The 19,714-nt window shown below is 45.6% G+C and overlaps 2 protein-coding genes across 8 annotated transcripts; one reads left to right on the plus strand and one right to left on the minus strand.

The window, feature by feature from the left end:
* Positions 1-61: 61 nt before the first annotated feature.
* LOC132905504 (protein bicaudal C homolog 1-B) lies at positions 62-15,998 on the plus strand. 7 transcript variants are annotated; one of them, XM_060956853.1, is made up of 15 exons: positions 62-272; positions 1,544-1,818; positions 2,319-2,362; positions 5,539-5,608; positions 8,901-8,980; positions 10,720-10,935; positions 11,004-11,243; positions 11,326-11,544; positions 11,807-12,110; positions 12,222-12,599; positions 12,724-12,825; positions 12,916-13,163; positions 13,252-13,486; positions 13,786-13,905; positions 13,988-15,998. In XM_060956853.1, exons 2-15 carry the CDS (start codon positions 1,599-1,601, stop codon positions 14,104-14,106), a joined length of 2,595 nt encoding a protein of 864 aa, XP_060812836.1. In that variant the 5' UTR covers positions 62-272; positions 1,544-1,598; the 3' UTR covers positions 14,107-15,998. The 7 variants fall into 7 exon arrangements, with proteins under 7 accessions (XP_060812836.1, XP_060812838.1, XP_060812840.1 ...); XM_060956855.1 differs by having other exon boundaries at positions 13,258-13,486; XM_060956854.1 differs by lacking the exon at positions 62-272 and adding an exon at positions 1,057-1,201.
* Positions 15,999-17,746: 1,748 nt separating this feature from the next.
* LOC132905519 (peroxisome biogenesis factor 2) lies at positions 17,747-19,495 on the minus strand. Its single transcript, XM_060956906.1, has one exon. It carries the CDS (start codon positions 18,810-18,812, stop codon positions 17,940-17,942), a length of 873 nt encoding a protein of 290 aa, XP_060812889.1. The 5' UTR covers positions 18,813-19,495; the 3' UTR covers positions 17,747-17,939.
* Between the last annotated feature and the right edge of the window lie 219 nt (positions 19,496-19,714).

Genomic DNA, 19,714 nt, shown 5'->3' on the forward strand with positions numbered 1-19,714 from the left:
GCACTGGTCGGTAGCGATCGGTATTAACCGGTGAGAGACGAAACCCTCGTTGACACAGTCCATCACGACGGTGTCAAGGTAACGGTCGTAGGAAGCACGTAGCGAGAGACCGTGCCGTCGTCGCGTCGCTTCCTCGTTGTTCACCTCGTCGTTGCTGTCTTTCCGTCGTCTTCGTGTTCACTATCGTCAAACGTTCCGTATTGTCTCGACTGACCAAGGTTCGCTTGAATTTTCATCGTGATACGACGCAAAAAGTGCGCCGGTTAATCAAGGTTCGTATGTTGAAATAGTTGATCCATTTGGATAACCAGTAAACGAGTCTTTATTTGTTTAAATGGCTAGGTTTGGTAAATGTTGGAATTACGATCTGTGATCGTAATATCGCGATTCTTTCGAGTTTGATCGAGTATAACGATTCTAATTATTTACATGGACTTAGATTCCGCTCATCTCGTTACCGTGTAAAATGTAAAATTAGTAGAATTGCGTTGAGGTTACGCGAAGGACAGGAGGCGAAACTGAAAGGAAGCAAATATCTATGGAGGTTGAAGAAAAATGTCAAATGGAGGAAGGACGAGAAAGAATTTGGGACGCGATAGGGGGTGAATGGATGGATGACGGCAAATTTGATCGAGGGCGTCCCGATCGAAAATTCGACGGTATCAGCAGGTATAGTTTCGGTATCGGGTGGATTAAGTTTAGGGTATCGTCCGGCGATCGAATGCATTGTTTTCGTCAGGGTAATCGACGAGGCATGAGTCACGTAGGTACACGCGACATGTCGCGCGTTGGCGAAAACAATTTTTTGCAGACATTCGTTGGCACAGGTGTGTTGGAGCGAGAAGAGAACACCGACGAGAGAAAGGTAGATGACAGAGGTAGTCTCGCGAACCGCGTCGGCGGAGGGGGGAGAGGGATAAGAAAAACCACGCGTCGAGTGAATCGTCAGCCGGGCAATTACCGGTTCCGATTGGTTGGTTTGTCGAGCCTCTTCCACGAAATTCAGCTCGAATTCCAAGAAATCGGCCGGTGGCGCTACGCTCACCGGAATCCCTTAAGCTATTTACGCGAACGGTGTGGGCAACAAGCGTCCTATAGTCGTTGATCCTGGACGGTGGCGGTAGCGTACAACCCACGCATACGGAACGAAATACGGAACACGGAAGAAAGAAAAGGAAGACGACGCGCCGATTCGAACGGGGTTAGAGATATAGAAACAAACGATCAAGGAGAAAGTGAAATGGCGGGAAAATATAGAAAGAGAAAATAAGGGGACTGGCATGGCGTATAGCGCGATCGAGATCATTGCGCTGCCGAATTTCGTGCGCGTCATTGATGCGGCACGCTAGTCGAATTCACGATCGATATCGTCGCGTTTCCTCGGAGAAATGGGTCGATACCGCATCGCCATTATTCTCAGATTTCCTGAAATTTCGCGTTTTCGCTGCCCTCGTTTCGGATGCCTTTATCCTTGACTCGTGCGTTGAGTCGTCCGCAGTCGAGTGAATATGTAAATCGTTCCGTTTTGTATTTGTTTCTACAGGAAGGATTGATCGAGTTGGAACGGTGAAGAGTGGTTATCGAAGAATCTGGACAAGATGAGACCCGACGAGGTGATACAAAACGAGAGAAAAGCGACGGAGACGATGTCCGAGACGTCGGAGGGCACAATGACGACCAGCGTCTCTGGTAAATCGGGCTTCGAGAGTCGCCAAGAGTTGTTCGACATTGCGGCTGTACTTGGCATTGGCAACCCAGACGACCTGCTGCAAGAAAGATTTCGCGTTGATCGCCGAAAGTTGGAACAGATGCTTCTAGGTGAGTGGTCAGAGTCATTCGATTTCTGACCTTTTTTCTTTTTCTCTCTCTTTTTCCTTCTTATTCCATATGCGAGTTTACGATTTTCGAAAGCTACATATCGCGCGATTTAAATAGATTATCTGTTTGTAAACGGAATTAGAGAGACTGTCAAATGGTAATTGGTCACGATTAGAAGTACCAGGATCGTAACGTTTATTTTGATTGAGACGCTCTACATACATATGTAGATATTTACGCCTGTACTGAAATCGAGCGAATCACGTAAATATCAGCGATAAGTTTATCCGTTTGGCTCACGAACCGAATCAAATCGGTGTCAAAGTCGGAATTGACGTCCGAGTTGTGCTCGCTGATTTTGTCCTTGATTAATATCTCTAAGCATTTCAATGTCTTTTTACGTACGATCCATCCTCGAAGATGGAATGTATCGAAAAAGAAGAAGAACAAACGGACGAGAGTTCGTTGTACCCTGACCGTACATTTTTCTTTGTTTACAGGTGATAATGACGCACCCAAGCTAGCGGACACGTTTTTTCATAACGTAAGTTGCGTTACGTCCTTCATGTCGATATCTCGATCGGTCGATCCGGTAATCAAACTCGTTTTCCGCGCGCTATATTATCTTTCACAATTTTCTCCGCAACTTACGCAGTGTACTTTTTGTCTTCTTCGAGTACTGTTCGTCAACGAGTTGAACAGAACACTCTACCGATCACCGGTCACCGATAAAACATTTTTCGTTCATGCGACATCGGCAACCTATGACCTATGTCGTACGAAGAACGTGTAAAAATATATACATGCAACGCGTAACACGTATCGTATTTCTGGCAATGTAATCGTGTAAGACTAACGATACCTATATTTCATTGTCCATTTTAATTTAAAATACATAATACAATTCGCGTGGACGGAAGGTCAGCCTTAAATTTGTTGTCATCGTCATTGTTGCGGACTCGGACTACGCCTTCCGTGCGTCTCGCTGTGACTCGTTGCTAGAAATATTCGATGCCATACACAACAAGTTGCTCCATCGCTGCTCGCTTCCATTTTTGACATTAACTCTGTGTTAACTTGAGATTATACCTATCGTGCAACGTTTGAATCATCGCACTGTTTTCGTTCGCGATCTTACTCGATTTTTGAGGATTTTTATTTTTATCGGAACGCGTGTTTGTTCGAGTCTCTCCTCGAGAAAAACGAATGTAGGGTACGCAAGACGGGTAAAAGCCGTGGAAAGAACGATGGCGCAAAACGTCACGGATTTCGCGAGCAGCGCTCGTAGCGCGGAGTGTTGCGACCTTGCGATTATACGAAACCGAACGCAGCTATTTCTGTACAGTTTTCTTTGATGCTGTTGCTGGAGCGGCAGATAATTGTTGTTTTATCGAGTCACCGCTCGGTGTTTTGGCTTCGAGTCGAAAGTTTTCTCTTTTCTACTCGCCCATCTTTCGAATTCACCTTCTGCGGATCATTAACGTTTGCGTTCCACTTGGAGTCAAGCTTGCATCTGGAAGGCGTATCCGACAACGAGATACATATGACACGTTCCTCTCTCTTTTATGTAAAAGCGATGGTCCTGAGATGATAGATGATACGCTTGTCGCGCAGAGCGTAGTGCACCTGCGAATAGTTGGAACAACGATAAACGCGCGTTGTGTAGGACGCATAGACGAGTGCAGGGAACGCAAAACGTTTGCCATCGTGTTCGAAGGCAACGCTCGCGCTTATCCTTATCGTTGACACGTTGCGTAAAAGGGGCCCTGGAAATACACCGCCCGATTATTTATAGACCGGCATTACTCGACTCGCCGCTACACACTCAATCTCGCTCCTCCGAAGCTCTACGTCAAAACATTTTTTCGCGTTGTTGCTGTCGGGTTTGCTGAATTATTTGTTCTCGTCTCTTTTCGTTTTCAAATCTCCCTACGAATCTAAAACGGTTTTACTTCTGTCGATCGGCTTGCCATTCAAACTTTTACGATGATGCCTGCTCGCAAAATGTATCTGATGCGCTTCCAGGTAACCCTGCTCGGAGGAGATTCACGCGTTCCATCGAACGACCGACCGTGAAACTTTCCGGCCGTGTTACTTCCACGTATGTATTTCTCACGTCTAGCCTCGCTTAGTTTCGTTTCACTCGCACTAGCTCGCACTGGTTCATCCGAATCCGATTGCGTGTTCACGTTTGCATTCGCTTTTGCGCATCGTTAGATTTTGTCGAATGTTGTCGGCACAGACGCGCGTCTGTGATCTATTGATAGGATTTCGCGTATAACGCAATCAATGAACCGAACATCAAAGAAGCGGAGAACAGGTCTGCAGGTAGTAGCCGCCCGAAAACGGAGTCAAAGTTTCATAGGTGAATCGTACGGATGAATCGTGCAGAAAACTACCTGTTCTTGTATTCGGCTCTTTAAATCGTCGCGGGAGAGAGAGAGAGAGAGAGAGAGAGAGAGAGAGAGAGAGAGAGAAGAAAGGAGAGGGCAATGGAAACAGGCGGAAACGGGCGAGATGTTCTGGTGCATGGTTGGAGTATAGCCGCGATCGGGTCGCATTACTTCGTTTCTGTTCTGTCGTTTCTCCGCCGAGGCAATAGTGGAGGGAGTACGGAACTCCGGAGGAACGGAGACGGCTAGAGCCGCGACGACGATGAGTGGGAGGTGGTTCACCGAGCCGTCCCGTTACATTATATGCTGTTAGTCAGTCAGTCGTGCCAGTGATCCGGACGCGGTAAAAGCGAGAGACGACGTGGCTGTTCCGAACATCGTTCTTCCAACCAGACAGCCGGTCACGTTGAAAAGCGCAGCGAGTTTCGTCGGTATCGTTTTGCGGTTTCGTTCGCAAACTGCCTCCGACTGAAATTCCAAGTTCGATTCGTGCACATACTTAGCTACCGCGTTACCGATAACGCGATCGGATCGGCTGTACGAATCACATGTGAAAAGTGTACGTGAACCTTGGCTCGATTAACCGGCAGCCGATCCATAGAACGAGCCGAGCCCCCGATCGAGTCTGCATCGAATTTCAAGATCGGCGACGATTCTGACGAAAAAGAAAACTCGTGGAAGGATTTTGGAGAAATTTTCGGAGGAAAAGATCGAAATAAAAATCATCGATGGTCGTTGGTCGTTGATGTGTCGGCTCATCAATTGCGCGTATCGGGTAGCCGCGATGAAGTGAACGGATAACGCGGCGCGGCGCGGCGTGGCGCGGCGGGACGTTTCGCGGCTCTCGACAGTCGTGGCAGTGAAAGTACGTCACCCGGAGCTGTCTCCGCTCATTCGAGATTCTTTCTACTCCGCTCTCGATCCGAACGGGTTTTCTCGTCACCGAAGAGATCGCACAACGATCATGCCCCTGGTGTAACATTTCCAACAACCATACGAACAACGACTGTGATATAAGTGCCGGAACCGTAGCTCTTCTTTCCTCCGAGTTCGTTCCGTCTCTTTCTTTTTCTCTGCTGCTGATTCATCGACGACGATTCATCGACTTACCAAATCGAACTACGAAGTAATCAGGATCGATACCGATCGAGATACCATCACCACCCGACAACGATGACCGTGGTAATTTTCGATACCGAACCGTATTTGCAATTTTTTTCGACTTCCCGATTCTCCGATAGTTCGTATATGTGTGCGTGCGTGGCGGCGAGCGCGAACGCTCGAAACAGTTGATCGCGATTAAATGCAATTTTTGATGTATTTACAGATTATGGAGGAAACAAACACCTTCGTTACGTGGCCGTCTCGTCTAAAGATCGGAGCAAAGTCGAAGAAAGGTAAGTGCGCGCCTGCGCGACTTCGCACGTACTTCGAAGCACGTCAGCCGATCGGAATTGCATTTAGACGATCGAAAACTTTGATCGAAGTTTTCGACACGTGTCGCAAATGGCAAATATTTTGTTAGATACGAGTTTGATAGAAAACATCGGAGTGTGGTACCGAGAGCAAAACACCCGGAAACGATACGTGAGCTAACGACGCTATGCGGTGCGACGTGACACGACCTAAGTAAGTAGGTTCGACGACACTGTCGACCTTGAAGGGTCGGCGGATCCACCGATCGTTTCCTGATTTGCTTCGGCTTCTCCTTCTCTTCGGTTCGATCGTGTCTACTGTTTATCGTTTACCGACCGAACCTTGTTACATATACACGGCATGCGATTACGCGAGTAGTTGCGTTGCCTTGGCTCGACAGCTGACGCTGGCTGTTATCGTGTATTTTCTTACGTCTATTTGCAGCTCGTGTATGTGAATTCTCGCGTTGCGCGTTCTTCCACAGCGCCACATGTTCGCCGTACTTTCGCGTTCTGACCAAACGAGAGCTCGTAGTCTACGACCTACGTCGGGGCGAACACCGACGATCTTGTTCCGCCTAGCGGACAGTCGTGCTTCTATTTACAACCTAGGAGCTAGAAACTAAGAATTTGTGGAGCTCGTTGCCGGCTGCGACGGTGACGGCTTCGATTCGTCGCGATTACGCGACTCGTTCCTGAACGTAGCCTCGATAATTAGAGCGCACCCATTAATCGAAAGTGATTACGAAACGACTCGTGTGCTTGCTCTGGCGCAGCAGTGCATGTCGGCGAAGTAAAACGCGTTTCCCGGTGCGTGTCGGACGCATCGAAATCGCTAGACGAAATTCGTCCGATGAACGGAAACGTTTTGCGGTTCGATCGTCTGCTCGTTCGGCGGTAGCCTTCCCTCGCGTACCTCTCGCCATGGAAACTTTTCGGTGATTCATCCCTTCCTCGTGACCTGAACAGCTGTTTACCGTCCCTTCTCCTCCGAAACTGCTCTGCCACCGGAGGAACCTATTGTGCATGACAAATCGCGTAATCTGGTATAAATAGTCTTACCTCCTACCGATTTTCTACCTCCACTACGACGAACTTTGCCGCCCCTGGACAATGTTTCTTTCATTGCCAGAACGTAAACCAACGATCGTCACTTTTTCAGAGCTTCGAACGTTGCTGTGTAACGACGTCATTCTTTCCCAAAGAACTCAAAGAAATCAGTTTTTCTAATTCAGTCGAGTATCGTACGCGTATACGTATATCAGTTTACAACGCGGAGGTAGTGACACTCAATGATGGAGCTATATATTCTACTTTCGAGTCTTTAAAAGGTCGAGTGCGAGGTCAATTGTATCCGTATTCGTATTCGTATCCACGCTTGTATCCGTATCCGCATCCGCATCCGCATTCGCATTCACATTCGTATTTCCTACAGCCAAATGTGAAATAATGCAAGGATTTCTTTGCCGTGAATTTTTCCATTGATAAGCATACTTACGTATACATGTCGTGGTTCTTCACGACAGAAGTTTATCGTAAAGTCTCGTCCAGATTAATCAACTTGTCCTTTCAACTTTCTATCCTTGTTGTTATAAGTAGAATGTGAATATTTATGCATACATCTTTATCCATTTAAAGATGTAGAAATATAAATAATACATAAATATATATATACATAAAATATCCAAGTTTGAACGTTCGTAACGATATTTAGTGTGCGATTCTTTATTTGAATTCGTCATATTTAAAATTTTAAAAAGTTTGCATAAACATCCACGATCCACCTATTAGCAAAATCATCGTGTCGCTTGAATTCGAGTAACTCGATTAATATGAATAACCAATCGAGAAAGGAATGACGGCAACGTGGAACGTCGACGTGATATTTTTCTACGAAATAAAAGTTTTATTTTTTCTTGAGCTTCGATCCATTTTCAGCGATAATCGCGCGTATCGTTGATCGATAATATGGTGAATAACAAGTGGTTGTGTATCTGAGCCGCGAGAATTAGCAAATTTGCGTTCGAGTCTCACCGAGACGTAGCGAATGAAGTCTAATTTAATTTCGGTCAGCTTGTTAACCGGAAAAGGTTAAAGTCGGAGAAAGAGTTGACAAAATAGAAAGGTCGGTTCGCGATAAGCGTGATGAGATTTATCGTCGATTGCATAGAAACGAGACTTTGGCCGTCGAGATAACTCGATTACCACGAAATGTTTGGTCGTTCACCTAACGCGCCGAACGACTTTAAATCCCGATCCTTTTCCTTTTTCTTTCGAAAGAGCGTTCTCCTTGAGCGAAGCAGGTAGAGTAGAAGTAGAGGTTTACGCACAGACAAAAACTAGCGCGCGATTTATCGGTGTTAGGTTACGTAACGCGCGAAGGACTATATCGGCGAAAATGGTCACTGTTGCTTGTATCTCGATAATCGATCGCTTGTTCGGTTGCTTCTCGCGAAACGAGCGAATCGACGACCGCGATCTAGCGTCGAGCGTTATCTTTGCCTTTGCTGTGCAGCTAGGAGACCACGCGCGACGGAGATTCGCGAAGGTCGGCCGTGCGGTCGTTCGCGATCTATTTCTGGGTCACCGTTTCGATTCGGCCCGAGTTTTCTCCTCTTAGCAACCGGCTTGGTCCTCGCCATCCTCTCTGTATCCTCGCTATTTTTATGCGAATTCACCGGCGAGTATCGATTTTTTTTGGAAAGCTCCGTTTGCACGGAATCCAGCCTCTTGCGACCGGATGAAGTGCAACGGGGAAACGAACGAATTACGCCTCTTGGGAAACCATCCCTTCCACGAGACCAATTACGAAATACTCCTTACGCCTCGATCGCGTTTGCTCTTTGCGTTTCGCTCTCTTCGCTCGTGCATTCGTCTCTGTCTGTATTTAGAGAGAGAGAGAGAGAGAGAGAGAGAGAGAGAGAGAGAGAGAGAGAGAGAGAGAGAGAGAGAGAGAGAGGAATTCAATCGATGAACAATTGTTACGTTCAAAGTACGTATTTCTGAACGTCGTGTCTGTGTCGCAGTCTTCGAATTCGATGTGTTCCATACCTAGGAAGAAAAGCATATTCGAAGAAGCGGCGCTCAGAGAATATTAAAAGCCTCTTGGTAATCGGTGACTCGGTGCCAGTTCGGTGCCGCTGTAGAACTCAGCCGGTTCTGGTGGCTCGGTCGATGCGTAAGAACTGCTCACCGATCGCGATCCCTCGTAATCCGCGACTCGAAGGGGGGACATATTGTCGCATTGTTATATAGTAATTCGTTTCTTTTACAGATCCGCATATAAAGGTCGCGGGTCGACCCGATGACGTACGAGCCGCAAAGGAGAAAATAATGGAAATTCTGGACACGAGGGTAAGCAGCATTTTTCCACTGTTCTCGTCTACGACTCGTTTCGTTTCGTTTCGTTGGTTTTGTGAAGTATTCGCGGACGAGTCGGTCGTCGAGGGTATCATCGAGCGAACAACGGAAAAGAGAGATAAAAGCGTGCGATCTCGCGACTGGTGTCACGGGCGATTTGCTGCTGTTTACCGATACATTACGTCATTCGCGAGCTGCGAGATTAGCGGTGACCTCGTCGATCGAAATTCGACTTTCAGCGGCATAGAACCGATCGAATCCGCGTGCCGTACAAACATTTCTTCACTCTTATCACAGATAATCCATCGAATGATAAAAAGCTCGCGCGTTGTACGCAGCGAGACCTCTATAACGACACAGCGCGACGTAACGTAACTCGATGCAACGGCCCGGTGTATTCGATCATACTGGACGATGAAAACGTTCGAAGTTGCTCGCACGCGAATTGTATGTTTCTTCATACACCGGTCCATAGGATCGGGCGCGGCCAATACGCGCAAGCAACGATCTCCTTCGTTTTCCTTTCAATGCCCTTTCTCAAAAAAGTCGAATTAACGCGAGGTCGCTGCACCATTCCGTTTGCATGAAACTGTCGTATCGTTTTAGTTTTCCATTTCGCATCGTGAAACTTTCGCCGACTTGTACCGATATCTTTGGCCGTCTGGCTGTTTTTCTCGTTAATCGTTGGTCGCAAGGTACTGCGAAATAATTAGAAAGAAAGGGATGTAACCGCAACGCATAGGAAGAAGGTATTCTATTTATACAGACAGACGGAGCCCCGCGAATTCCTCGTCGAGAAAGCGAGACGTCATGCGAACCAGTCTCGCTCGCGTTAACCGACCGGCCGAATCGGCCGCCTTGTATTTCCTTGCCACGTACCGTTATCTCCAACTCCAACGTAACACAGTCCTCCACCGGCCGTGCAAACTGCTCTTTCCTTCTCGCTCACCGTCTCCCACTCATTTTCTACCTCCCACTTCGATACGCACTCCCTCATCCACTCTCTGCACCACATCTCACCACATGATATCGTAATGTGCCGTATCGTACCGCACCGCATCGACTTTGCTCGATTCCGATCGTTTCGAATCGCTTCCAACGAAACGAAGAGTAGACGGAATTTCTCGGACATCTGCGTATGTACTTACAAACCTGTTGCTCTGACGATCGAACGCCGTGAATGTCGCACGATTTCATAAGTAACATGGCTCGTCATGGCTGTTCCTCGTTGGAACGTGAGATACGCTGCGAAATCACGCGAATTTTAGCACGATCGAAGTAAATAAGAGGCAAGCAGGAATTTTGCAGAATGCGTAGGGAGCGTTCACCTTAACGCTAGTCGTAACCTGAACGAATTCGAATCGCGTAGCCTTTTACATAATATTTGATAGACGGTCGGTCGATCGGGATCGCGTGCATATTGCGTCGAGTACAAAATTCAACACATCGCGTTACGTGAAGAGTTTAACGGTTTCCTAACGTCGTGGGCGATGCGTAATTTTCCATTAGTCTCTACGTTGCTCGATGCCGCTCTTTATCAAAATTTATCTTTCCCGTCGCGCTATCCGCAGTTTCGGCCGACTTCGTCGTTGAACCGTGCTCGCGCTTCGCTCCGATACACGCCGCGTCGATCGATCTCGCGATCTTCGCACGCAACGTTGGCGTTAAACGCCTGTTACGCCAGTAACGGGAACCTCGAAAACATCGACGACGATCTTTCGTTTCGATTGCAGCAAAACAACAGAGTAACTATGAAGTTGGACGTTAGTTACACGGACCATTCGCACATCATTGGAAAGGGTGGACTAACGATTAAACGGGTGATGGAGGAAACTGGATGTCACATCCATTTTCCAGACAGTAATCGAAGTAATCATCAGGAGAAGAGCAACCAGGTGTCGATTGCGGGAGAAATGGAGGGAGTCGAACGTGCCCGTGCTCGTGTCAGGGTAAGTCGAGAGATTCGTACCTTTTCTTTCGGTTTGATGTACGTTCGTTATACGGCTTGTCTTTACAGAATCTTACGCCTCTGATCTTCTCGTTCGAGTTACCAATCATGAGTGCGTCGCAAACAGTGCCCGATTCCACTTCGCCGTACGTAGTCAAAATTCAGGAAAAATACAACGTTCAAGTGATGTTTCGTACCAGACCAAAATTGCATGCTACTTTGGTAGTGGTCAAGGGTTGCGAATGGGAAGTATCTCAAGTGAAAGAAGCGACCGTGCTTCTAATTCACTATATGTGCCAAAACTTAGCTGTAAGTACGATCGTCCTCTCGTTCTGTTATCGCCTTTGCAAGATCCGATTTATTCGAATCTCGTTCCTCCTCGTCCGAGTAGAGTCAAATACAAGTACAAATGTCAATGGAGATTTCGCCGCAACATCACAGCATCGTATTGGGAAAGCAGAGCAGTAATTTGAAGATGATCATGCAACGCACAGGCACTCAAATAATGTTCCCAGATGCCGGAGATCCGAACATTCCTAGCTTAAAGAAGAGCAACGTTACGATCACAGGTGGCATCCACAACGTTTACTTGGCTCGACAACAGCTAGTGGTAGGTCATGTTGTTCGCGTGATTCGATTTTCTTATCGCCAATCGGTGAACCGTTTATCTGTTCGGTTATATTTTTTTCCTTATATTGACTTGTCTCTTTTTCTCAACGCACACTCTGCCTCCCTTCCTCTTCCGTACATGCAAAATACACATATATCATACCGTTAACAACATCGGTCCGATAACGTCATCTCTGTTTGTGAATCCGGTTTACGATGACGTAAAATGATATCTTGTAAAAGCAGAGGAAATTTTTCTTCAGGGTTCCCTGCCTTTGGTCCTAATGTTCGACCTTCCTGAAGACTCGATGTCTTCGGTAGATAGCGAGAACGTTTCCCAACTAATGCAGTCGTTGGACGTGTTCATAAACGTGAGGCACAAGCCGAAGCAGAGTACGCTTTCCGTGATCATCAAAGGAATCGAACGAAACGCCAGCAATATTTACGAAGCGAGGAAACAGCTTTTAGGCTTGGACGAGCCCAGAGTGCATGCCGAGATACCGGCTACCTATCACATTCCAAACGCTGGTAACATTTTCCAAGGAAACTCTACTGGCAATGGCTCCAGTGAGTATGATTCGATTGATTTCACTGACTCGTTCGGCGATACGCTTTCTAACGATTCGCCAAGTCGATGAAATGTCAATGATTAATCGATCCTGGAAATATGATTCGTAGGTGCCAATAGTTTAGTCAGCAGTCTATCGGACAATTTGTCGAGCATATTAACGGTGAACACACAGAATTCTCCATACTGCGTATCGCCTGTTCCTCATTCGCCAAATCCGATGGCCTTGTCGCCTCATTGGGGTCATTTACCACCATTACCGTCCATATTTTCACCACTGCCGCTTCATCACTCTTATCCATATCCACACCTTAATCACCTGTTGACGACGCAGCACGTAATGCATAACAATGCGATGCCTCATTCACATGGACTGCAAAATCACGCTTTTACCGGTATCGGACAACTTCACTCGAACGGGCCTGTGGGCTTCCACAGTACTCACGGATTGAACGGTAATTCGTTAGTGGAAAGCAAAGAAGGTAGCGGTGAGTTTTATCAAATGTTCCTTATGTTCTCACATTCGATATATATTTTTAAGTGTGATTGCTTTTACGATCCGCTATGTTCTTTCCATCAAAAATATCATCTCTTATTTTTGTTTAACCGCAGCTTATTCGTCGTTGAGCAGCGTTTCCAGTTCTCTATCTAGTCCAGCTATCAGTCCGCGTAACATATCTCCGGTCAATCCTGTCGAGAGTAGTCATAATATAGGTGAGTGTTCGGCAAACGCCTCCTCCCCCTGCCCCTCCCTTGGAATCGACAGGAGATTATCACTGTGGACTGGATTTTTTCGTTCGACAGATTTATCCAGCATGTTGTCCGATCTTACGGTACCCGATCGTCGTGCACCGGGTTGTGAGAAGAAATCGCTGGAAATGGCTGTGCAACAGAATCTCGTTCCCTTCGATTACGAGCAGAAAAAGATACTAGCGGCGAAAGTGATTCAAGGGAAACCAAGTACCAACGATTATCGTGTTCCTACTTCTGCTTGGTCCGGCTACGGACTCAGTCAATCCATTCCTCCCATAAATACGGGCGACATAAAGAAGGTAAGCGTATCTCTTTTAACCAAAGTGTCATGATTAGGTGTCGATACAAATCGGTGAGTCGAAAACAATATTGGCAAGTTTCTTTCAGCCACAGGAATCGACCACCTCCCATCCATCTGATTTATGGAAGGAACCAACGACGCCGGTATTCAGCAGAGAGATTGACTTTGGAATCGGATCCGGTAAAGACCGTGTTGGACAGATCGGCTTAAGTTCCAACTATATGGAGCATACGCCCACTTCGCATTTGAACAAAATTACATCCCATCGGTACGACGACTTAACCAGCATGTTGGTTAGCGTTGGATTAGAAAAGTATATTCGTAAGTAAAATTATTATTTGCCGAATCTTTGGGTCTGTAACTTTTGGCTTTTGCTTGTTAATCGTTACTCGGCCTCCACGCTAAACATACGCACGGGAACGTGAGATTTCCTGTAAGCGTTAAATGCGTAAATCTGACGTGAATGTGGCGGCTGAAAATGGCTTATAACAATAATAATAATAATACAACGTCGCGTTTTAACGCTAACGTTCAATGCTTATGGTAAATCCCATCTTCGTAATGCTTGCTCACCTGCTCGCTCACATCATCCTATACGTTGCTTATTTTCTGTTTGCCAGGCCTGTTCACATCTCACGAAGTGGACATGGCTACATTTCCATCTCTGACGGAAAAAGATCTATGCGAAATCGGAATAACCGCTTGGGGTGCAAGGCGTAAAATAATGTTATTAATCGCTGGTACGTAAACGGCTATCTGATTGGTAGCGATTTCGTACGTGAATCAATTTTAATACTCACCCGAACATCTGTACGTTTTCAGAAATGAACAAACGTACTAGTCCATTCTGTGGTAGCGCTGCTCCTGGTGCGGAACGCAAAACGACCACGTCGTCGACCTCGTCGTCGATGGAGAAATGCAATCTGGATACCAAATGGTAGTAGGGACGAAACATGTCACGAGTCTCGCAATATTCGTGAGAACGAATACAAAGAATTTAGACAGGACCGCGTCGTACTTAAAATTAGCCTCGCGTTCGCACGCAGACTCGATTGCGTTTCAAGATGCTCGAACGAGAATCGAAATCGAGATCGAAATCAAATCACGCGAGCCCTTTCGCCGACTCGACAGTAGGATCAAGTTATAATTAGTATGTTAATTTGCGATTCTAGGCACCGAAAGAATAGGCGGATGATTCTTTTTGTGGTCAAGGACCGTTTGCTTTTTTTTTTTTTATTTTTTTCCCTGCAGTCCTCGATTCACGCGGTCGAAAGGTGCCTTAGGTTAAGAAACTCGTTACTACTTTCGTTTCGTTAGCTTTTTTTTTATGTTGCTAATGGTCTTTCTATCGTGGTCGCGCGATATTCGACGAATCGATATGGTTTTCATATTATTTTGTACGGAGCGCGAAACACGATGCTCCGGGAGTCGTAGTGTCGTTCGACACGTTGTATCATATATGTTTTTGTGTAACGGTGAAGAGTTCGTAATAGGACTGAACGATAGGCGTATACAGTATCTATAAATTAACGATAACGGTTCAATTAGTATAGCAAAGTGCGTAAAAACGAGGCTTTGTAGCTCGATATGCGCGATGGGCGTAGGATATATCCCGTACGTTCGGCGACCTGTCGCTTTAGGAAAGTTAAAATATTTAATCTCGACTAAGCTCGAAACTCGGCAGAAACGTAGAACCTAAGCTGGCAACCGAGACGGAAATGCGAACTCACGTAAAGATAAAGCGAAAAGAAGGGCACATGGTCATGTTTCTCTCGGTTTTCGCGAGTTTCGGATTTTCTCGCATTAGCCGCGTTTTCGAGTTTTACAATGTAATAAAGTATTTATTATTCACTCGCGAAAGACGTCGAACGTACAAATGCGAATGATTTTTCCATGAAGCGGGTCGAAGGGGGCGATTGAACGTTCAAGGGTATTTCGAGTCCTGTCTTTTTCACCGTATTACGATCGATCGTTTTACAGGTGAAACGACTATCTCGAACTACCCTTGAAAAACTATAATTTCAGTCTATACTCAGGCTATACCGCTAACGTGCAATGCCTGCCAAACGATTCTGCATTATTCTAAATTATTTCCAATAATTTCGGTCGTCGTACGAGTGCATCGTGATTCCTCTTCTTTTCTTCATTTTCTTTTCTGTCTCAACATCCGTGTACTTGATAAACATACGGGGAACGAGAATATTTTTGTTAAAACAAGCTGCACGTTGTGGTCCGTTTACACAGTAGTCGTTTTACGAAAGTAAGATACTTTACGAAAGTGTTCTACGTAAATTATTAATATTTTAAATCTTTTTTTTTTCCTTTTTTTCTGAGTATACTCGTATATGGATGGAATAAAAGCGTTCGGCAACGAGCTCATGCTCTGCTCGCTACGATCGACAATATTTAAAGATGTAAACACCTTCAAAAATCAATTAATCGCGATTTAAGTGATCGATCGATTTGTCGGTGCGACTAGCGATATAAATTATTATTGTTTATCGCGTGTCAAGAAAAATATTCGGAATATCGTTTCGATGAAACTAATCGAGAATGGCTAACGAGTCGAACGATTTTATCGTTAATAGTTCTTGACTAAGTCTTTTGTGAAATCTTTTTAAGCATAAATTATTGTTGTTTGGTGCGGCAAAATCGCATGCTTGAAAATGATCGAAATGTTAGAAAAGGAATACATGCTATGTGTACTTTATGCGTACGAATGTATGCGCGCGCGTATGTGTGTGATGTAACAAGACTGTACCCGATTCGTCCCTGTTACTCGTGTTTGTGTCGAACATTAACCGTTTTCTTTGATAAAATTCGATTCGAATTTAATTTTCTTCGTCCGATCATTACACCGGTCGGATAACAAAAATCGTGTACCTATCCCATGCTTTCGTAACGGAGAATTATCGTTCTTGTTTTCGCGGTAGAGATGGGACGTCGCAGAACGATTTTGTCGTAACGATCATTGTTGTTTCCGAGGAAAAGCTTGATCGATGACCGCAAGATTCCTTTTACCGCGAATCCACTCGTGTCCTCTCTATTATTTGTATTTTCACGCTGCTCGAAATACTTGCACGATCGATCGATGCTCGACGATTTTTTTTTTTTTTTTTTTTTTTTCTTCTCTTCTTTTATAGAGAGATGCGTTACGCTGTTCTTCGATGTTCCTATCTAGAAAATGTAGGTATATGTATATATGTATATACACATGAACACACATACGTACGTACGTATGTGCATGTAGGTACGTGCATCAGCTGATTTTGCGGAATTTAGCAGAACAATTAGTTGGTAAAACGATTAGAATTAAAAGGAAGAAAAGAAGAAGAAAGGTAAAAAAGAAACGATGATAGGTAAGGAAGCGACAACGAAGCATTCGATACCTAGTCTTCGAACATCACACGGTACAGGTCGTATCGTTCGTCTTATTTCCTGTCTTCTTCCTGACAAGTTGCATATGGCAAATTTCTTGACGCATATTTCTCTTTCTCTTTCTCTCCTCCTCGATCTATCTGATATGCAAGAACTGAAAAGCCTTTCTATTTCTTTTCTATTTGCAAGCAAAGAAAGAAGGAATAACGAAACGAAACGAAACGAAACGAAACGCGGATACAAGATTCGCGAAGGAGAAGAGAAATTGAGAGACGAACATACAGTAACGATCCAGCGAGATCATTCGACTGACCGAACATGCCTTTCTGGAGCATGTTTCCACGCGCAGTGTAATAATAGTATCGATATAGTACGATGCGTATTCCGAAAGACGCTTCGTTTGTAAAAACGTGAGTACCTATCATAATGGCAATTTAATCGTGCGCCGTAAAACGTTTCTCAGAATCGATGAAATACGATCCGGGTGAATCATATTTTCGGAGACTAACGAATAAAATGAAATATACCATTTTCCGCCTTGTTTCGAAACGTTAGGTGTTTTAATCTTGTCTATTTTGCTGATGCGATCTCGTCAAGTTTCTTTCGCCAAGCGAAAAGAGTGACGTGCCTAACAACATTTTTACTACGATTAACGGATTCAGTACTACAACGGGATACGGTTGTTAATTACACCTACGTATATATACGTCAGGTGATAGTACAAGGTACAGTCACGGTACGTCTTTTTAAGTCTTCGAACAATTTTTCTCAACGAATATCAATCGAATCGTTGGAACGGTTGGTGCGATCGCACGCTCGCGCAACTTACCTATTACTATAGAGAATAAGCAAACATTCCAATCAAGATTAGAGCGCAACCGAATCGAGATATCGAAGAAACCGAGTGGACGAAAAGAATTCAAACGTATTCATCCGAATGTTAGCAGGTAATGAATGGACGTGCCCGCCCATCGTGCAAGTAAAACGACTTAATGAATAAACCAACGACCAATCTATGTAAAGCATATTGCCGCGAATATACGAAACGGAAAACATTTTACGATAAGGCGGCATGATATTTTTATACGGTAATCCAGTTATTCCGATAAGCAAGGAGTATATCATATACCAGGTCTATCATCGTTTCGTTTCGAAGGAAACACCGAATAATTCGTAACGTTGTATGAAAGCAGATAGAGAAAATTTTGTATTGGTATTTTTAATAAAAAAGAAAAAAATAAAACACAATGCATGTACAATCGTATGTATAAATATAAATATATGTATATGTATATGTATGTATGTATGTATGTATGTATATATGTATATACACACACACACATATATATACACTGTATGTACAAAATGTTTGTTTATTGGTATAAGACGGAGAAGGTTAAAACGCCGTGCTCGACATTTCTCGTTTGCTGGAGGTCGAGGAACTGGCTTCGTACGTTTTCATACTAGTAGCGTAGAGTCGCGTGCTACACTCGGGACACTGAAACTCGACCATCACGGTGAAGTGAGCGTTCAAACAGTAGTAGCAAAAAATATGCTGACAGCCCGCGTGTACCGGTAGAATCGGTGTATCGGCGCAATAGGCGCACTTGGTGGACAAGTTCATGGTCGGAAATATGCGTTGCAAGTCGACGGTCTTTGACCGCGTGAATAGCTTCTTCATCGTGTGCTTTAAGTAATGGAAATTGATCATGGGCAAGCTGGTAGTAAATAATTCCATCAAACCGTGCCATAGCAGTTCTCTGGTCATGTACGAGTAGCCGATGTTTCTCGGTTTGTGAACAGTTGTGGAAGAACTCGCGATTCCCAGTATATATTCGACGATACGAGGCTGCGTCCCACGATGCATAAAGATCAACAAGTTTATAAACTCGATGAGTTTCAAGACGTTCGCGACACGATCGAATAAAATGGTTAAACGACGATTCGCGCCATTATCGACAAGTTTATCTCGTACATACGCCGGACCAATCGTTGAGAGCATGTAGAGAATGGACTTTGCGTTTGTAATGTTTTCGTAATGCAAATTGAGCAGTTGCTGACCAAATGTCGATTTTCCGTGGCGCAGCGAGAAATTCCATATGAAAAATTTGAGGAGCGCCTCGATCTCGGGTTGCCATCGATCGATCTTCTCTATCTGTTGATACTTGCCGATTTCCCTGGCTTGATTCCTAAGCACTTTGTAGATTTCCTCGTCTAACTGCACCGCATCAATCTGATTGATTCGAGAGACGTAAGGTGATGTCGGCATCTCCAGAGGTGATTGATCGTAGGTTTCGGCGAGACAGAGGGAATGAGACGACGAGTCCGAACGCGGCGCGTCGCGCGACGGAATGGCGCAAGGTCGTGGTCGACGGTCGATCGAGGAAGCGATTATTTTGGTCGTGGCGCGATCGCGTAGCCGCGCGCGCGCGCGCCTTCACAGAGCAAAGTGGGCGAACGAGTCGATTTGCACGGGCCAGTCGTGTCGAACGTTTCGTTTGGTCGGCGATCACAGAGATTCGGAGGTTTCTCGAAAAAGATACGATACCAGCACGAGTGAACGCGAACGCTAATGCGAACACAAATGCGAGCTGAAGAATCGTGTTCGAACGATATCGAAAGATACGAGAATTGCGAATCGTAGGACAAACTGGTGCCGTGTGCGCGAAGAAGAAATGAGTCGCCGCATACGATAGAAAGCGAGGTTAGGAAAAGTAGGCGACGGTGGCGTTGTCGAAGCGGCGCAACACGACGGGACGCGAGGAAAAACGACCCGACACGATTGGTGACGACTCACGACGACGCGGCACGACCGACCCATCGGGTCCATTCGGTCGCCTGACAACGTCCTCTGTTGGAAAAGCGAAGGAGGTAGCGCGAAGCGCAGCTTCGATTTCGAATCTCTGGTTTCCCGCAGTGAAGGAATCGCGGTTGTGGGGGGCGCGCACGCGACTGCCCTCTGTTAGCGGCCTCTCGGAAATCACGTGGAAAAAGGAGCGGACCGAAGTGAATTCTAGTCGCGGACGGTGGTGTGCCTCGCAGCGCGGAGCCTCGAGAGAAAGCGAGAAAGAGAGAAAAAGGAAAAGAGGTGGGAAAGAGAAGAGAGAAGAGAAAAGAAAGGAGAGGTGTCGGTGCGGTGTCGGTGTCGGTGTCGGTGTCGGTGTCGGTGTC

Source organism: Bombus pascuorum, chromosome 3 (genome assembly GCF_905332965.1).
Source record: "Bombus pascuorum chromosome 3, iyBomPasc1.1, whole genome shotgun sequence".
NCBI lineage: Eukaryota > Metazoa > Arthropoda > Insecta > Hymenoptera > Apidae > Bombus > Bombus pascuorum.